At 46.5% G+C, this 19130-nt stretch overlaps 1 protein-coding gene and 1 long non-coding RNA gene across 6 annotated transcripts in view; one reads left to right on the top strand and one right to left on the bottom strand.

Annotated features, from left to right (window-relative positions):
• LOC113909914 overlaps positions 1-10183 on the top strand; it is a 24228-nt gene extending 14045 nt beyond the window's left edge. The window contains exons 4-5 of the long non-coding RNA XR_003515850.1: positions 8554-8687; positions 9974-10183. This is a non-coding gene — a long non-coding RNA (uncharacterized LOC113909914). The remainder of the gene's footprint in view (positions 1-8553; positions 8688-9973) is intronic.
• Positions 1-19130, bottom strand: part of PRC1 (protein regulator of cytokinesis 1) — a 20730-nt gene extending 1600 nt beyond the window's left edge. Inside the window, exons 1-14 of one of the 5 annotated variants that reach the window (XM_027571579.2) lie at positions 18824-19130; positions 13148-13280; positions 12797-12919; positions 10720-10953; positions 10468-10638; positions 9824-9973; positions 8965-9112; positions 8068-8204; positions 5878-5973; positions 4423-4569; positions 4120-4230; positions 2229-2339; positions 1511-1687; positions 1149-1187 (exon numbers count right to left, since the gene is read on the bottom strand). In XM_027571579.2, coding sequence (XP_027427380.1) covers positions 1149-1187; positions 1511-1687; positions 2229-2339; positions 4120-4230; positions 4423-4569; positions 5878-5973; positions 8068-8204; positions 8965-9112; positions 9824-9973; positions 10468-10638; positions 10720-10953; positions 12797-12919; positions 13148-13280; positions 18824-18834 — 1788 coding nt within the window. In that variant the 5' untranslated portion in view covers positions 18835-19130. Of the gene's footprint in view, positions 1-1148; positions 1191-1510; positions 1688-2228; positions 2340-4119; positions 4231-4422; positions 4570-5877; positions 5974-8067; positions 8205-8964; positions 9113-9823; positions 9974-10467; positions 10639-10719; positions 10954-12796; positions 12920-13147; positions 13281-18823 lie in introns of all 5 variants that reach the window. The other 4 variants (XM_027571578.2, XM_027571582.2, XM_027571580.2 and 1 more) reach the window with 4 other exon arrangements.

The following is a 19130-nucleotide window of genomic DNA, read 5'->3' as shown; positions in this document are numbered from 1 at the left end:
GTAACCTGCTGGTGATTTGATCTCATGCTGGAGCACATGGAATAGAAGAAGATAAAGCACGAATGACCACTGAGTAAGAGAGGTTAGTGTTAGTAGAGGTTAGTCTGCTGGCTTTGGTACTGCCTGCCGGAGTCTACCAGCCAGAGCAACCCAAACCAGATGAACCTCCCTCCCTAGGCCTTGCCATAAAGATAAGCAGGTACATTTAAGCCCCAAGTGGATGACACGGGGCTTGGCTAAGCAAGCAAGAGAAAGCGGGACCCTCTGTCCAGCAGTCAGCTAGCCAGAGTGACACACTTCTATAAATAAAGCCATACCAATCATGTAATTTGAAAAAAGTGCCATAGTATGAAGCTAGTTTATAAGCTCCAGCCTTGGGCACCTGCCCCATTCTCCGTCTGCAGCAGCAAGAGAGTTGGCACCATGGCTCCCAAGGGGGAGGAGCAGCCTCCCCTCTCAATACAGGGAGGGGAGACACAGAGAAGAGAGAGCACACATTGTTAAGTAAAGGGCACTGCGGTTATGTGTTTGTTAGTGAAGATGGAGTAGGTTAGTAGGAACTGAAGAGTGGAAAAAAAAATCACTTTTTCAGAGCCGCATGTATGCTTGAGCAGCTCAATGTGGTAGAAACAGGTAGAGGCAAGGAAATAAGCAGTGGCTAGCTCACAGTAGACAGAAAGTTGGCAGTTCAGCCCCAGGGGGTTAGTAAGGCATATACTCCAGGAAATAATCAGCACACAGGCCAAGAACCTCATGATAGCACACAGCTGGGGCTCCCCTCCCCACGTGATGGGGCCTCTCTTCTTTCCAGCACATTGGAGGCCTCTGATGTCACAATTGGGGAGGGTGAAGGTCTTCTGGTGTGAAATACATCATAAAAAAAACTTTGCCTGACTTTAGGTAGGGCTGAGAATCCAATTCAAGTCTGAACAGGTGTTAATCAGCCGGTTAGGCCGTTGGGACTTAAACCAGAAAGTATTTTTGATTTCTGCGTTAGGAACTCCTGCTTCCTTTGTAAAAAAACGTTCTATGATAGTACAGCTGAGATTGGTTAGTGTAGCTCCGTGCCCAGATGGGAATTAAGCCAGCAGATGTGACAGATGAGTTTGGAAAACGGACATGGGACATGCAGGGATTGCCATACAGACCTGAAGCCCAACAGTGGAGCTGTCAGAGAGGGACGGATCCTTCTAAGGACAAAGAATTAAGACAATTACCAAGAACTCCACCAAGAGAGCACCAGGGCAGTGATCAGAAGGGTCACCTCCTGCAGCCAGGGAATGGTATTTCTTAAGCAGAAGGATCCAGGTTAAATGTCGAGTTGCTACTGCCAACTTCCTTCTCATATATCCCCTTAAACCACCCGACCCCATGCCACGGTCAAGGCAGGAAAGGGATTCTCAGCCTCCAAAGAACTGTCCTAATCGTCTGGGTGCCCTGGGGAAGAAACCCGCTCTGCCCCAACTGTGTGCTCCCCAGAGACTGGTAGATATTAGAAAAGGTGAATTACCGCAAACTCAGAATAGGTGCTGGCAACAGAATTAATGCTGAAGTTGCGCTGGAGGGGGGCCAAGGCGGGGTACCCACCGCTCAGGATGCTGCCATTGAGCTCCAGGTTCTCCTTGTTGGCTCCATGCCTCCCAGCACGGGGTGTTTTTTTCCCCGAACAAGTGGAAGTGGTGACTGGCTGCAAAGAAAAGAGAGAAGTCCGTGCATCATTGCTCATAATGACCACACATACCCGCACACACGCACGTCTGCGCGAGCAAGTGGCCAAAGGCTAATAATGTCTTTATATTATTCATGTCTCTACTTGTGGTTTAAAAAAAATATATGAATTCTTAATGGTTTGCAAAGTACCTCTCTTGAGCCCAGTCTGTAAAATACTTGGAAGACGCATTTAGCCCATATTCCCTACCTCTCCTTACGTGAGTGTACCCAACTGTCTCGTGGACCAGGGTCGTCGGACCTCCCTCAGCAGCAGCTGAAGACCAGGCTTTGAACTGAGCCCACAGAATTACATCCCAGTGATTCCCGTGATACTACTGGGGTTCAGAATGACCTTTTTTCTTCTTTTTTTTTTTTTGTTTTTGACAGATAAGCTAGCTTACTCTCAGCATCTCAGTGAAAATTGAATCCAGGGATCTTAGAAACTGGAACAAGCCGGTGGGGCCCCTAAATAGGCTGGAGCTGTGTTGGTGATGTCCTTGTACGCAGAACATACTAACCTTGCTGCCAGAAGGTGGGAGTCGAGACACGGGCGAACGGTAGACTGTCCCCCCGAAGACCGGCCGAATGCTGCTGTTGGCCGTAGCGTTGGACGTGGTGGTGGTGTTCAGCTAAGGAGACAGAAGGACAGAACATATTTAACATGCTCAGCAGCCCATCCCTGCACTAGAGAGAAAGGAATATAGGGAACAGTCTAAGATGGGTTTCCATGGTTAAGAGCTTTGAGGAAACCTGTGCTAAGTGTTCAAAGCCAATTTCTATCTGGATTGAACTATAAAATGGTACAGCCATTTTGTTTCTAAATCTATCAAATTAGGTATTTATACAAGGTAAATGAAAGCAGATAGCCAAAGACCAACGTACAAATACAGCCGCTTTATGCGTAATAGCCCAAACACCACAAACAAGCCAAACGTCCATCCACAGGCACATAAGCACATCGTGGTCGAGTCATGCAATGGAATACTGGCCCCCGTTAAAAAGGAGTGACCTATTACATATGCAGCCACGTAGATGAATCTCACAAAAATTATGCTACATGAAAGAAGCCAGACCATGAAGGAATACATACTGTATACTTGCACGTATATAAAATGTGAGAAAATGCCAACTAGTCAGTGGTGACAGCAATTCCGTGGCTGCTGTGAGGGAGCAAAGGGAACACGAAGCTGCAGGAGGAAACTCTGCGTGCCACGGCTGTGTTCACAGGCTTGACTGTGGTGGTGGCTTCACGGTGTATACATATGTCAAAACTTATGAACGCATACATTTTATGTGCCAATTTTACTCAATAAAACTAAACTTAAAAAAAATAATAAGCTCTAGGTAGGGGCACCTGGATGGCTCAGTCAGTTGAGTGTCTGACTCTCGATTACGGCTCAAGTCGTGACCTCAGGGTTGTGGGATCAAGCCCCGGGCTGGGCTCTGTGCTGGGAATGGAGCCTGCTTGGGATTCTCTCCCTCTCCCGCCGCCTCTCTCCCCGCCTTGAGCATGGGCATGCAGAGTCTTTAAGATAATGAATCTTTAAAATCTTTAAAAACTATATAACAACAGGGAGCTAGTTTAATAAATGACAGCATGTCAAGAGGATAGAATGTACAGCTAATAATGAGTGTGCATTTGAAGAATGTTTGATGCTATGAAAAAAAATCACAACCAATACCAAGTAGGGAAAAGGCAGAAATCCAAATTATATGTAATCTCTATTTTGTAAAAATACATTATTTAAAAGCTTTCTTAAAATCAGGAAAAACAAATATTCTCAGTGGTCCTCTTGGAGTTTATTGCAGGTGATTTTTTTTTTTTAAGTAACCTCTAGCCCCAGCATGGGGCTTGAACTCTTGGTCCCTGGATCGAGAGTCACACGTTCTACTGACTGAGCCAGCCGGGCGCCCCTGCAGGTGATTCTTTAACTATCTATGTGTTAGAAAGTACGAGCTGAGGAAAGAGAAGGGAAATAACGCTCTACTTCATTTATCAAAGAAAAGGTTAAAATCCTCCCCAATTTCCTGCTCCAGAGATTGAGCAGTACTGAATATTCCATTTACTAAACATGAAAGTCTTTCACAGAATACCACGGTCACTTGTTGGAATTCCAGGATGAACCGTTGAAGGCCATCATCATTAACAGACTGTTGGCAGCATGGTCTCCCCTGAGTTTAACCCAAGACCTCAACAACAAGCACACATCCGAGCTGACCGCTCCATGACTGTCATTATTGAGTTGCTGCTGGGGCTAAGTATACTCTTCCATTCATACTTTTAGAGGAACCCAAACCGGAAGGCCCCCAAACCCTCTCCCATCTGTAGGGCAGGAGGCAAGAGGTGGCCAAGAGCCCTAGGCCTCAACAGCCCCTCGTAAAGAGTGGTTCACAAAGCCTCATGTTCACCTTGCGCACTTTGCCCGGTGTGTTGGGTGCCAGTCCTCGCCGCTTGTTGGGGGTTCGGGGAGCACTGCCATAGAGCATCTCTGTCTCTGTCTGCTTCTTGTTCTTGAGTTGCTGTGTGGAAGTCAGAAGCAACAGCGATAAATCTCAGGAAGGGAACAGGCCTGAGATGGGACAGAAGCAGGGCCAGAAATCAAGTGCCCAGTCCCTGTACCCAGGGTGACCTCTTCAGCCACCCCTCATCCCTCGCAGAGACCCTGGGCTGCTCACATTCCCATCCCTTTGGCCCCCACTGTGCTCGCTCACTCTTTCTTGCTTGGCTCGCTCCTTCTCCAGTCGATGCATCTCCCATTGCTCCATCACGTACTCCATGAATTTCTGCCCATTCACCACAAATGCCTTCGAATGCTCCTGTTCCCACATTTCAATCCGTGCCTTCAACTCCTCTTCCAACTGGGATCATAGACAAGGACATGCTAATTACTTCAAATCTTTGGTATGAAGCTCGAATGAAATGATTCTCCCAAAGGAGGACCCCACCCCAGAGACCATGAGCTGAACGTCAAGTTGCTGGACCCATGTGGGTACAGGTCAGAGTGACCAGAAAGTAAAGCCTAGTAATGGTTCATTCATAACACACAAGAAGGTGGGAAAAGGCAAGAACCCAGAGTCTAACTAGGGTGTTGGTGCCTTAAGCTGGAGGCAGCAGTGGGGGAAGACGAACAACATGAAATAGGCAGTGTGGGTTAAGAGCACCACTATCCGGGTTCCGATCTGGACTCTACCTCTTATTGGCTATGAAAAGGTGGGCAAGTTACTGAAGTTCCCAGGGCATTTCCTCATCTATAAAAATGGAAATGATTCCAACCTCATAAGGATGTTGTGACAACTAAATGAATTAACAAATGGAAAGCACTTGGCAACAGTATCTGGCACTTAGTAAATGCTAACAATTACTACTACTATTAAAATGGACAACAGTAGGGGCGCCTGGGTGGCTCAGTTAGTTGGGCGTCTGCCTTTGGCTTGGGTCATGATCTCCGGGTCCTGTGTCGGGCTCCCTGCTCAGTGGGGAGTCTGCTTCTCCCTCCCTCCGCCCCACCACCCTGCACACTCTCTCTCTAATAAATGAATAAAATCTTTAAAAAAAAAAATAGTAATGAAGCCCACAGCACTTTCTCAAAAGCTTGCCTTATGTTATAGGCTGAATTGTGTCCTCCCCAAATTCATGTTTAAGTCCTAACTCCCCCAGTACCTCAGAATGTGGCTTTATTTGGACATACAGCTAATGAAGTTGAAGTCATTTGGGGGGAAAAAAAATGAGGTCATTCAGGTGAGTCCTAATCCATCGTGACTGGTGGCTTTGTTAAGAGAAAATCTGGATACAGATGCAGACGGAAGGAAGGCCATGTGAAGATACAGGGAGAAGGCAAGTCATCCACGAGTCGAGAGAGAGGCCTCCAAAGAAACCAGCCCTACTGATATTTTGATCTCAGACTTCTACCCTCTAGAACTGTGAAAAAATAAATCTCTGTTGTTGAAGCCCCCCAAGTCTGTGGCACTTGGCTATGGCAGCCCTAGAAAGCTAAGAAACCTTGATATTCAGGTGCTTAGACCAGGAAGGCTCGGTATATACTCACCATCCTTGCCTAAGCTTTGGAAAAGAAGACAGTTCTGGGGCAAGATAATTGAAAGCAAAGGCTATACAAAAAGTAAGGTATTTTGTAGCCAAGCACCAAAAACTCTTAGTGGCCATGTTACCTTGGGGAGCGTTTTTTGAAGCTTGGCTCGTTGCTTTTCTTCTTTTAGAAGATTTCCTCCACGGTTTGTAAAGCGACTTGGATCTGAAGCTTTTCTCTGTAAAAAATACCTTTTAATTAGAGTAAGCCCTGAGATGATCAGACTAGTAACTACTGCTAAGATTCCTTGCTCTCATAAACTGATACATACTAAGGAGACTCAAGAGAGTTTTGCATTCCCATCCACTGTCAGCGTGAGAAATGGTGGTGTCCTAAGACAGGAGAGTGGGGTGTGAGCACCACAGGCGTATGCAAGATCATCCACTGGCGAGTAAGAAAACTATGGTTTCCTTCTTAATCTAAAAGCAAGAGAGGGGGCGCCTGGGTGGCTCAGTGGGTTAAGCATCTGCCTTCGGCTCAGGTCATGATCACGGGGTCCTGGGGTTGAGCCCCGCTTGAGACTCCTGGCTCAGCAGGGAGTCTGCTTCTCCCTCGCCTCTCCCCATGGTTCTCTCCCTCTCTCAAATAAATAAAAAAAATCTTAAAAAAAATAAAAGATAGGCTTTAATATGTAATGCACAATGTCACTGGCTCCCTTCCTTGGTTCAGATGTCAAAGATGACTTGTCATCTATAGGGAATGTATGTGGAGGAACAAGGGAGAGGTCTACACTCGGGAGGGCTTGGTGGTGGCACCCCTACTTGCCCACTCACTTCCAGCATATTGACAACGCAGCTTAAATGTGCCCAGTTAGGTGGTTTATAATCCGTTTTTTATGAAATTAACACTCACAAAATAGGCAAGTAAACATGTAAAGTGTTAGGCTTCCTCTTCTGTTTTTTGTTACTGTATCATGTACACAGTTTACCAGAACAGTAATTTAAGCATGTTAATTTGTACATATAAGTTAGATTTATACACTCAAAAATTGGAGATCATCAGAAAACTTTACAAACAATCTTGACAATTTGGGGGCAAAGCTTGTAAAGAAATTGTTCCCCCTTCCAGACCACTTGATTGCTAACTGCCCATAAACACTAACTACAGGGGATGGTAATGCTTTTATTTTTCCTTAAATACTGGCATGTCCACAAGACTTACTTATCTGGCTCTTTACTGACATTTACTACCCTTCCCTCTTGCTTTCAACCACAAGTTAAGGAGTAACAGTAGGACATCTATTCTTAAACAGCTGTGAGATCTCACACAGGTCTCTCCATTTGAGTCCTCGTTTCCCTCCTGTAACCTTGAAGGAGTTGAACTCAGATTCTCTAATGGCCCCTTTCTTTTTTTTTTTTTTTAAAGATCTTATTTATTTATTTGAGAGAGAGAGAGAGAGAATGAGAGAGAGAGAGCACGAGAGGGAAGAGGGTCAGAGGGAGAAGCAGACTCCCTGCCGAGCAGGGAGCCCGATGTGGGACTCGATCCCGGGACTCCAGGTTCATGACCTGAGCCGAAGGCAGTCGCTCAACCAACTGAGCCACCCAGGCGCCCGACTAATGGCCCCTTTCAAGCTCTGAGAAGGAGTCTCCATGTGCCCTGCATGTCTCGTCTGGCTCACCCAAGTCCCAGCCCTGAGGCTCAGGAAAGCTCTGAGGAAAGCTGTGAGTGCCAAGTCTCTCAGAAGAAAAGGAATTCAGACTATACAAATGTGCCCTAATACCCAGGCAACTTTCTAAGAAGACAGAAGTTGGAATGGTAGCAAATAATAACTGCCTGCCCCCACATCCGCCCTCTCCTTCCTTTGTCCGGGGAACCTGAATTTATCTGTGGTGGAAGCTCCCCCAGCCTCACTGGCAGCTGGTGTGGTGTGCAAGCAGAGGGACTGGGAAGAGCCCTCAGAGGGGCTGGAGGGGCAGTGCTTGAAGCTCAACAGTGGGAGCTCTAGAGCTACCTTGAACCTGAGGATAGGGTCCACCCCTTCTGGGCTGGAGAAGCCTGGGACACCGCTGACTGCAGAACAGCCGGACCTGCCCTGCACGCTCTACCTCTGGACTTCTTTACACAAGAATTCTACCTTACTGAAGGCATTAATTTAGGCTTCCACCGATGAGCTCTGCAAACACAGATGGGTTAGCAGTAACTCAGAAACTTAGTGATGAAGACAGGGTATTAGAAACCTGGTAAACAGCAAAGGAGAGTGGATTCTGACTCTGCAGGGCAGGCCTTAACCCTTGATTGCACTCTAGGGAAACAGAAGCTAGGGTGGTACCTCAAACTCCAAGAAAAGTCTCCAGCTTTCTTCCCACTTCTGGACACCTTCAAAGAGTTCTTTGTGAACCTCATAGTAGTTTCTTAACCGCACGATCTCAGCATCATGGAGCTGGAGCAGATTTTCCGTGTAGTCCTCTGCAAGATACAGGTCCAGAAGTTTTAAAAAATTCCTCTAGTGTTTAGTATCCCAATTTACTAATCCCTAACCCTCATCCTCCCAAGATGGAAATCAGTTTTTATTCCTCATAGTACCAATGACACATGATTAAGTATATACTGTGGATGATAAAGCCAGCTCTGTCACATGGTCAGTCTGGGGCGAGTAGGGAGTAAGGGCTAGGGTGTAGGTTCCGATGATGAAGATTCTCAAAGTTCTGTGTCACCTCTTGCCTTGTTCTAGGTTTCCTTCACAGTCTTCCTTTCCATCCTGCTCACAGAAGATGTCTAAAAACTTAGTACAATCTCATCTTTATATTCCGTTCAGGTCAGACTCGAATTCCGTTGAGCTCTTGGGGATGGATTCCACGGGCTCAAACATGGGCTCTGCTGTTGACCTGCTGTGTGCCTCTGAGTGCAGCTGCTGAACATTTATGTGCCTTCATGTCCTCCTCTCTTGAGGTGAGGATTAACTGAGATAATAGTGTTAAGGGTCTAACACTGCACCTGGCGTGGAGTAAGCACCCGACAGACTTGAGCCTCGCAACTACAGGCTACAGTGATTTACTACTTCAGAAATCAAGAGGCCCTTTATTTCCTAATGGCTTTTGCAAATGTTAATTATACAGGAATGGCAATTTATGCTACAGGGCTTGAAAAGGCAGCTGTATCTGTTTGGTAGAGGAAATACGTGCTGGTGAATGTCTGCCCTCAGGAAAACCTCTGCTTGTGTACAAACCCGCATAGTAGGGGGCAAAAGCCTGTCTCTGCTCCTGGCTGTAGAAACACTGGTCCCAGTACTGAGCCAGCTCCACTCGAATTGCCTCAATCACTTTCTTCATGTTTTGTGTCTTCAGTTCTTCCAACCGATCCACTTCCAATTGCAGCTGTAACAAAGAGACCTGGTAAAGGTGCTTGCCATACATTTACTTTCACATAGGAATACAAAAGTTCAAAAGCCTCCCCCACAACGTTTAAATAAAATTATAACACAAAGCCACAGAGGTAAATCAACACTTTTTTTTTTAAGGGAGCGTGTGCATGCCCGCGCACAGAATGGCAGAGAGGGAGAGAATACCAAGCAGGCTCCAAGCTGGGCGTGGGGCTTGATCCTACGACCCTGAGATCATGACCTGAGCCAAACTCAACAGCTGGACACCCAACCCACTGAACCACCCAGGTGCCCCAGTCAACACTTTTTATAACGCTGATATCCTGGGAGCCAGAAACCTAAGAAATGTACACAAAGGACAGAAGATGGGCAGGCTACAGCCATCCTTGTCGAACGCTGGCCTTAAAGACAGGTTCGCAGGGCGCCGGGGCGGCTCAGTCGGTTAAGCGACTGCCTTCGGCTCAGGTCATGATCCTGGGGTCCTGGGATCGAGCCCCGCATCGGGCTCCCTGCTCGGCGGGGAGTCTGCTTCTCTCCCTCCACCCCCGACCCCGCTCGTGTTCTTGCACACTCTGTGCACATGCTCTCTCTCAAATAAATCTTTAAAACAAAACAAAAAACAGGCTTGCTTGAGGCAGACACTGTTGAAGACAATACACTTGACACTCGTAGAGACTGCTGACCCAGTGCCCATTGGATTTCTTACCGCTTTCCTGACCTTGGCCTTTGACCCAGTCATAACCGTGGCCACAGCTTCTCTCTCTTCTTCAGGTATCTGTAACCTGTCCCAGAGCTCTCGGATCTGAGCTCGCAGACCCTCACACACTGCTTCATTTTGTGATTTTCTCATTTCCAGCTGTAGCAAGGAGAGCCAATGGTTATGGCAGAGAGCAGCACAAAGAAGGCCAGCCCTGTGGCTTCCCGCAAAGAAATGTCTGGACCCACAGAGAGAAGCAGCACTTTTACTAGATTGTGAAGAAGTGTGTTTTCATGACTTCTGAACACAAACTGTATGGCTGCCATTATGGTAGGATCTCAAGCCCCAAGAATTAGGATTCAGATTATTAAAAAAATTAAATACTAAGCCAATTCACATGACTAATAGTATTTCATCCAAGATTTCAATTCTATTCTTAGAGCCACAAATACATTTTTTGTTAAAAAAAAAAAAAAAAGAAAAAGAAAAAAAGACAAAAAAACTCCCTGAGGTTATACATTATTTACTATCTTTATCCTCCCTCATTCTTTTAACTTACACTGGCGTATTTAAGACAGAAGGACAAAACTGTCAGTTTTTTCAAATTTCTGGACACTATGGAGATCCCAGGCCATAATGTGAGCAGTCATTACCTGCCGAAGCAACTTTTGTAGTGTTGCAATATTCTCCAGAGATAAACAAAAGGCATCTTCATCTTCACACACCACATCTCTTTCAAAGCTTGTGTCTGGGGTGTGATCTAATTCCTCCATACACAGGATGATCTGTCTCTTTATGTTGACAAACTCCTCATGTCTAGACGCCTATAAAATAAAATGATTACAAGTACCTACCTACAGGAAAGTCAAAACTGACTTTTAGGAAGTATGAATGCAAGTGCTTACCTTTGTTTCCCTCAACGAGGCCACGTGCTGTCTAAATTGGCTCAGCTCTTCTAAGCTGGGAACTGAGGTGCTGTCGAGGTCATAGTGGGGCATGCAAAGAATCTCACACAGCTCTTGATCTTGTTCTTGAAGTAGTTTGAGTTCCTGTTTTCGTTCCTTTTTCTGTTTTCGCATCAGTTCTACCTGAGTGCGCAAATCCTTCTCTAGCTGCAAGATGGTCGTCTCTCCTTCTTCCTGCAGGAGACAATGTACTATTGTGAGAAGGTTCCAAGTGGATCTCTTCAAATGAAGAGAAGGACAAGGGAAGAGGGCTAGGACGACAGGCCTTTTTTTTGTTTTGTTCTTAAGATTTTATTTATTTGAGAGAGCAAGAGAGCGAGCGAGCCCAGGTGAAGGGCAGAGGGAGCAGCAGACCTCCCGCTGAGCAGGCAGCCTGACAAGGGGCTCAATCCCAGGACTCTGGGATCATCACCTCAGCCAAAGGCAGACACTTAACTGACTGAGCCACCCAGGCGCCCCTAGGATGACAGACTTTTAAGTTAAACCTACAAATATGTCAACTTATGGCCAAAAAAATATGGCACAAACAGGGTTCCCTAAGAAAGGTCTCAAATAAGGAAAGGTACCAGGACACTTTCGCAAGAGGTGAAGAGTGCCTGGAAAGCTTGCTTTGAGTTAGCTACAGCATAGTATATCTAATTCAAAACATGATGCTCATCCTAATAATCCTAAGAATACCACCTAACCAATAAAAATCAATAGTCCTTGCTCTACTCCAACTGATTAACAAGAGGGAAAAAAGTGGCAGTTATCGGACTTAAAAATTCACACAATTTTATTCAACATTCATGAATAAAGACTGTCATATAATTTAAGGGAGATATATCACTGTTTATCTAACTTCTCACCTAATTTCACATTGAAAGTTAAAAGAAAATGACTAAAGAAACTATTTGTCTAAAATCAATGATATATATGCCATTTCTGTAGATTCCAGGAAATTCCACTGTCATTGCTCTTGGCTGCCAGGTATGGCTCAGTCGTTAAACGTCTGCCTTCGGCTCAGGTCATGATCCCAGGGCCCTGGGATCGAGTCCTGAATCAGGCTCCCTGCTCAGCAGGGAGTCTGCTTCTTCTCCCTCTCCCTCTGCGCCCCCCCACCCCGCTTGTGCTTTCTCTCTCAAATAAATAAAATCTTTTGAAAGGAAGGAAAGATAGGGAAGGAAATGAAAGGAAAAGGAAAAGGAAAGAAGAAACTCCCTCCTAGGCTGACTCCATCTAGATACCCAGGTAGTTCTTGCTGTAACAGAGAGAGGGACCCAAGAATCCGATAGCCATCCTGTGCTGGCCCTACAGTCACAGCTATTGAATTACCTTCCCAAGCTCCACGTTGGTTTCCATTTTTATGATCCCAACACTATTTTTACTGGTCCTCCCCAAGGACATATTTTGGACCCGCTATCCTATTTGTTACTCATTTCATCCTCGTTGGTGTCTTCATTCAAGCCCTGCCTTGTGCTGGACCACCAAACAGCAACCTCTCAGCCTGATACACAGATAATGCTGCATGCTCTGAATTTGACTATGCTCTCCAGACACTCCAGCTCTTGAGACATTTCCTTTCAAGTAGCCCTTCTGGCTGGTTCAGTGGTATACAACTACTGGGTATGAAAAAACCCACAAAGGCAGGTCTTTTGGTAACTTTCCCTTATATCACCAGTCACTTTTGCTTCCTAGGTAGTGCCTTTCATTTTCTTTAGGAGAAAGGATAGCATAGTACCATCTATACCTAGCTTTTCCCTAGAGTTAAAAAAAAAAAAAGTTATATGCCCTGCAAAATGATGGCAAGAGGAAGCTGTTTTTGATCAAAGGATTGTAACACTTACTAGCTGTCCCACCTCTCAACAGGGCAACTCTTTACTTAAGTGAAAGTTGCTGGAACTAATTAACTAGGTGGCAAATTCTGCCCACTTTTTATGGCCAAGATTCTAAAAGGAAATCTTCCATCTGCAGCCCCAAGTCAGAGTTCCTTCCTAAATCTCAGACAAGCAGGAGCCCCCAAGGCCCCACCATGTACCTGAAATGGCTCGACGTGTAACTCGCTGCACAGGGTATTCAGCTCTTTTTGACAGATGGAAATGCTTTTGATGAGCCTTTCTTTCAGGCTTTCCTCTTCAGCAATCATCATATCCAGGAGGTCCTACAAGAGAGAAAACAGTCCCATAAAAGTTTGGGGCCAATGGGAAAAAAACCCCAAACCAACAACACCAAAACCTTCATAATTACAAATTCTTAAGAAAGGACTTAAATAGAAACAAAACCAGGAAGAGCCTGTGACACTCCAGTGGCACTTCGCCAACCATCTCCAATGGGACACCAGTATCCGTACTGCTGTCCCGCTGCAAACAGACCAGTACGACTCACTTACCTTGATATGCTTCTTTACAACCTCAGTTCTTTGTAACCGCTGGTCCTCTGGAATCCCAATTAATTCCCAGATTTCCCGAAGGTGATTCAGAGCTTTCTGGAGACATACTATTGACTCCTCTGCCAGCACCTCACTGAAAAGCAAGAGAGAGTCCAGGAAAATGAGCCACTGCCCCCAGACTAAAAGCAGTATTTACACAAACTAAACAGACTCCTTTCTCAGTGGCCTCAGGATAAAACAAATTGAAAACAAGCATTCAGCTTTAACAGCTCTTTTCCAAAACACCACAACACTGGCAAAGCAAAATTCAGTATCACCTTAAACTGTGGAAACTCAATCTTCTTCTTCAAGTAGGCTCCACACCCAGCGCGGAACCCAACGAGGGGCTTGAACCCATACCCCAAGATCAACACCTGAGCTGAGATCAAGAGTCGTATGCTCAACCAACCCGAAATCCCAATTTAAAGGTTGCCTATCCGGGGCGCCTGGGTGGCTCAGTTGTTAAGCGTCTGCCTTCGGCTCAGGTCATGATCCCAGGGTCCTGGGATCGAGCCCCACATTGGGCTCTCTGCCCGGTGGGAAGCCTGCCTCTCCCTCTCGCACTCCCCCTGCTTGTGTTCCCTCTCTCACTATGTCTCTCTCTGTCAAATAAATAAATAAAATCTTAAAAAATAAATAAATAAAATAAAGTTTCCCTATCCAAAAAAAAAAGTTCACCTCTCCTAGATGAAGAAAGGCTTTGGCACACATAAACACCAGTTGCCTATACCAGATAGCCAGGATCAATACCCAGATAGCGAATAGTGTTTGAAAGAATTTATTGTACTCCCTTCATTTTAGAAATGTAAACAGGTAATTAAGGCATTTAATCTCAATCAACTAATATTAATTATTCTAATCTCAATTAACTAAAATTTAACTACAGAGCCTCCCCTGGCACTCCAATTTTAAGACAAAAGAATGCATCAATCAAAATCCTAATCTTTGCATTTTATTAAAAATAACCTACAGTGGGTGCCTGGGTGGCTCAGTCGGTTAAGCATCTGCCTTCAGCTCAGGTCATGATCTCAGGGGCCTGGGATGAGTCCCACATCGGGCTCTCTGCTCAGCAGGGAGTGGGCTTCTCCCTCTCACTCTCCCTTTGTGCTCAACCTCACTCTCTCAAATAAATCAATAAAATCTTAAAAAAAAAAAAAAAAAAACAACTACAAGATCTCATCTTGGTCAATATTCAATCTGAATGCAAAAGCCCAGGCATTGAGCCAGACCAGCCTGGGGCGCTGCCCTGAGGGGCAATACTTGAGGGAGCGCTCTACAGTCTCTTCCAGTCTGGCCCACCCCGCCCTGGCCAATCGGCACAGCTAGGGCAGCGAGGTTCTCTGGAAAACAAAATCCAATCAGGCCTCTACTGAACTACTCCCTTCACAATTTCCCATTGCCCTCAGGAAACACTTCAACCACTTTCAAAGAAAAGGCTTTCTAAAACCTCTCTTCAGGTTTGTCTCTTAATCTCTTTCACCAGCTCACTCCTTAAGACTCCAGCCAACTGACCTTCTGAGCATTTCCTGGACATGCCCCTCACTCAGCCGTGTGTAGCTCTCAGTTGCTGATAATGTCATGCTTCTGTACATTAACTTCCACCTGCCATCACCTTCTTTGGACAGCTGTGGATTCCTCACAGTCACTTCCCCCCCCAACCTCCCCCATCCACCCTGTAGACCATAGACTCAAGGGCAAGGACTGCCAGATCTTATCCATCTTCATTTTAGCAGACCCTAATGCACAGCAAGTGTTCAATAAATGTAAAATGAATGGCCCTGAGTTCCTGCCAAAGGCTCATTATGCCTCTAACTTCCAGCTACCTTCAGTTTATAAGTTCTCACATATTGACAGATTTAAAAGCAGTGCTGCCTAGCTCTGTAACACATTCAGAGGGTAAAGTGATCACTTTTCTGAAGCATAAAATCTAGCACACGGGAAAAGAATCTGAATAGACATCTCTCCAGAGAAGATATATAATGGCCAATAAGCATGTGAAAACACACTGAACATCACTAGTGAAATGCAAATCAAAACCACAGAGAGATACCACTTCACAGGCACCAAGATGGCTATAATACAAAAGACAGTTAAAAAAACAAAACAAAACAGTAATAAGTGTTGACAAGGATGTGGAGAAACGGCAAGCCCCCATACACTGCTGGTGGGAATGTAAAAATGGTGAAGCCTCCTTGAAAAACAGTCTAGCAGTTCCTCAGTTGAACACAGAGTTACCATATAACCCCGATATTCCATTCCTTAGGTATTTACCCAAGAGAAATGAAAACATGTCCACACAAAACTCAAATACATATTTATAACAGCCAAAAAGCAGAGACAACCCAAAACGGCCATCCACTAATGAACAGGTAAATGTGATATACCTATCCAATGGAATGTCATCTGGCAATAAACCTGGAAAACACTACACCAAGGGAAAGAAGCCAGTCACAAATGACAATGTATCATAGGATTCCATTTATATGAAATATCCAGAATAGGCAAATGTATAAGAAACAGAAGTAGATCAGTAGTTCTGTGGGGCTGGGGTGTGGGGAGGGAGGAAGGTGGGAAAAGGGACTGACCTCTAATGGGTATGGGCTTCTTGAAGGGATGATGAGAATGTTCCAAAACTGACTGTGGTGATAACTGCACAACTCTGTGAATATACCAAAACCCATCACACTCTATGCCACACGAAATCATTCATTTGAGATCTTTTCCAGTCCAGTGACTTAGTTTCAAGAGACTGGGAAAATTGGACCTTTCTACAACCGCTTGTGTCCTTGGGAAGTATTTTTCTAGGTATCCTCGGCTTTTTGGTGATGTGTTAGAAGAATAAAAATCTCAAATTTGTACTTTTAGGGAAATTATCTGAATCTACTTACAGGCGGCATGTAATTGCATCAAGAGAATTATTACGCACAGAGAATGCACTGAGGCATCTTACGATCATACAACTTTTTGAAACATCTAGTTATTCATTCAAAAATACTACTGAATGTTTATTACATATAGGGTGCATTCTAAGTGTTGGGGATTCAGCACTGAACAAAATTGACATCCCTGCCCTTTTGGAGTTTACATTCTAATAGTAAAAGAAAAGTGATAAATAAGCAAATCTTGGGGCGCCTGGGTGGCTCAGTCGGTTGAGTGTCTGCCTTCGGTTTGGGTCATGATCCCAGGGTCCTGGGATCGAGCCCCATGTCGGGCTCCCTGCTCAGCGGGGAGCCTGCTTCTCCCTCTGCCTGCCACTCCCCCTATTTGCGTTCTCTCTCTCACTCTCTCTCAAACAAATAAAATCTAAAAAAAAAAAAAAAAAAAGCAAATCTTACATTAAATGGTGGAAAGTCCTCCCTGAGGTGATCTTTGAGCCTCACTCGCCTGGGCCTACCTACCTAAAGGAGGTAAGGAATCAAGCCATGGGACATGTGGGGGAAGAGAGATCTAGGTACAGGGAACAGCAAATGCCAACGTCTGATGTAGGATAGTGCCCGGTAGGTTCAAGAAAGAGCAAGGACTTTGGTATGACTGGAGTAGAGTACAATAGGACTCCAGAGGCCTTTGTAAAAGGCAGAGAGGCCTTTACTCTAAAATACGAAATCAGGGCGCCTGGGTGGCTCAGTTGGTTAAGCGACTGCCTTCGGCTCGGGTCATGATCCTGGAGTCCCGGGATCGAGTCCCGCATTGGACTCCCTGCGAGTCTGCTTCTCCCTCTGACCTTCCCCCCTCTCATGTACTCTCTCTCTCTCTCTCAAATAAATAAAATCTTTAAAAAAAAATAAAATAAAATACGAAATCATTGGAGGATTTTGGCTCCTGTGTTGACAATAAGCTTCAGGAGGTCAAGGCAGAAGCAGGGAGACCAGTTAAAAGGCCAGTAGAACACAGCGAGAGATAAGGACGGTGACCCGGACCAGGGCCGTGGCAGCAGAGCTGGGGGAGGAGTGAGACTGTGGCCGTCTTTTCAAAGTTAAGGCTAATCTTAGGAATGAAAGAAAAAGGTGGGGGCGCCTGGGTGGCTCAGTTGGTTAAGCGACTGCCTTCGGCTCAGGTCATGATCCTGGGCTCCCAGGATCGAGTCCCGCATTGGGCTCCCTGCTCGGCAGGGAGTCTGCTTCTCCCTCTGACCCTCTCCCCTCTCATGCTCTCTCTCTGAAATAAATAAATCAATCTTAAAAAAAAAAAAAAAAAGAAAGAGGTTTCAGGGTGATATAAGAAATAGTATGAATGTTGTGAAGGGTGGAACATTTTTTAACTCTTTGAAAACAGTACACGAGTGAGAAGGGTCTCTAGAAGATTTGTAATTCCAAACACCCATTTTGCAACAGGCCCAATAAGATTTGTTCAAGTAATGAAATCCAAGGGATGGTTAACTTTTACATTATAACAATAGTGTGCATACTGCTTTTAGTTAGTGGCCCATTTATCTGCTGGAGGCTAGCGGTCCATTTGCTGTACAGACATTTGTTTTGGTTTTAACTGGCTCTGAGATCTACAAATCTCACGTCATTTAATTCTGTAAAAGCAATTTGGCTAAATTAGTAAACATAGCTAAGTTTCTCAGTTAAGTCACAAACCAAAAAACACTGCAGATTGTGTGGCAGATTTTTAAAACATAACAGCTTTATTGTATTTTTTAAAACCCTGGCCGTTTTTTCCAATGGTACCACGATTTGTACTCAATTCCCATTCTCCGGAAGGCAAGCACTTGAAAAAGAACGACAGGCATTAGTAATTATGGCAGGAAGAACATTCTACAGCCATAGAGCAATCAGTCTGACCAATAACTACAAACTAATAATGAATCATCACGGTGCCTCACCCGCCCCTTTCAGAAAGTAGGGTTAACGTTTTTATCACAAGACATTTTAACACAAGAGCCCCATGCCCTGGTATTTTCCTTATTTTAGAACAAAACTGACATCCCTGCCCCTTTGGAGTTGACCTTGTGAGAGCGAAAGAAAGGTGATAAATAAGCAAACCTTCCACTAAATGGCAGTAAGTGCTACGGAGGGAAAATCGAGGGGACAAAGGATGAGACAGGTGACAGTCGGTGCGGCGAGTCTGGCCCCTACTTCAAGTCGGCCGCCCCTTCCCCCGCACGGCCGGGGGAGTCGTGAAAACCACCGGAGAGGAATTCCTCGACGGAGCTCCTGAACTGGCAAGGAAAGCCGGCTATCTGTCCGAGTCAGGTAAAACGTGAGCACTGCAGCCCGGCCCCGCGGAAGACACGGATAAATGGAACCGGTGACGGCCTTATTTAAACGGAAGCGAGAAACCGGGCCACAAAAGACGCAGGACTTAGAACAGGCCGCAGGTGCCAAGAGGCAGCACCTGGGAGGCGGGCGGGGCTGGCGGACATCGCGGCGCGTCCGGGCCTCGGGAGCCTCGGGAGCCTCGGGAGCCTCGGGAGCCCGCGGCCGCCGGGGCCGGTGCCCGGCAGGCCTTGTCTCCGCCGCACCGGGGCGCTCGGCCCGGGCGCCAGCTCGGCGCTCCCCAAACCTGCCGGCCGCGCCCGGGCCTCACTCGGCGCGGGCTGACATACCACCCGCGGCCCAGGCCGCCTCGGGGGCCCCGCACTCGGGACGGGGGTCGCTCCCTCCCGCGTCCCCTCGACTCTCCCGCAGCCCGCACCTTCTCCTCATGGCGGACGCTCCAGGCAGCCGGCCGTCGAGGCCCCAAACCTCCTCCGCGCGGGGCTGGGCGCAGCAACCCCCCACAAGCACCGGCTGTCTTGCTTCAAGCCGCGGCTCCGCGAGCCGTTAGGTCACCGCGGAATTTCAAACCGAGCCCGAAGGCGGAGCAGCCCCGCGATTGGCGCCCTGACCCGTCGCTCCTCGCCAAGCCCCGCCCCCTGGCGGCGAGCCGCGAGCGCGCACTGGGTCCCGGCGCGCCGGGGGCTCGGGGCTCGGGCTCGCGCGCTGGGCGTGGGAAACGCTCG

Source organism: Zalophus californianus, chromosome 6 (genome assembly GCF_009762305.2).
Source record: "Zalophus californianus isolate mZalCal1 chromosome 6, mZalCal1.pri.v2, whole genome shotgun sequence".
Lineage (NCBI taxonomy): Eukaryota > Metazoa > Chordata > Mammalia > Carnivora > Otariidae > Zalophus > Zalophus californianus.
Note: the sequence above shows the minus strand (reverse complement) of the source record. Positions and strands in the feature narration are given on the sequence as shown.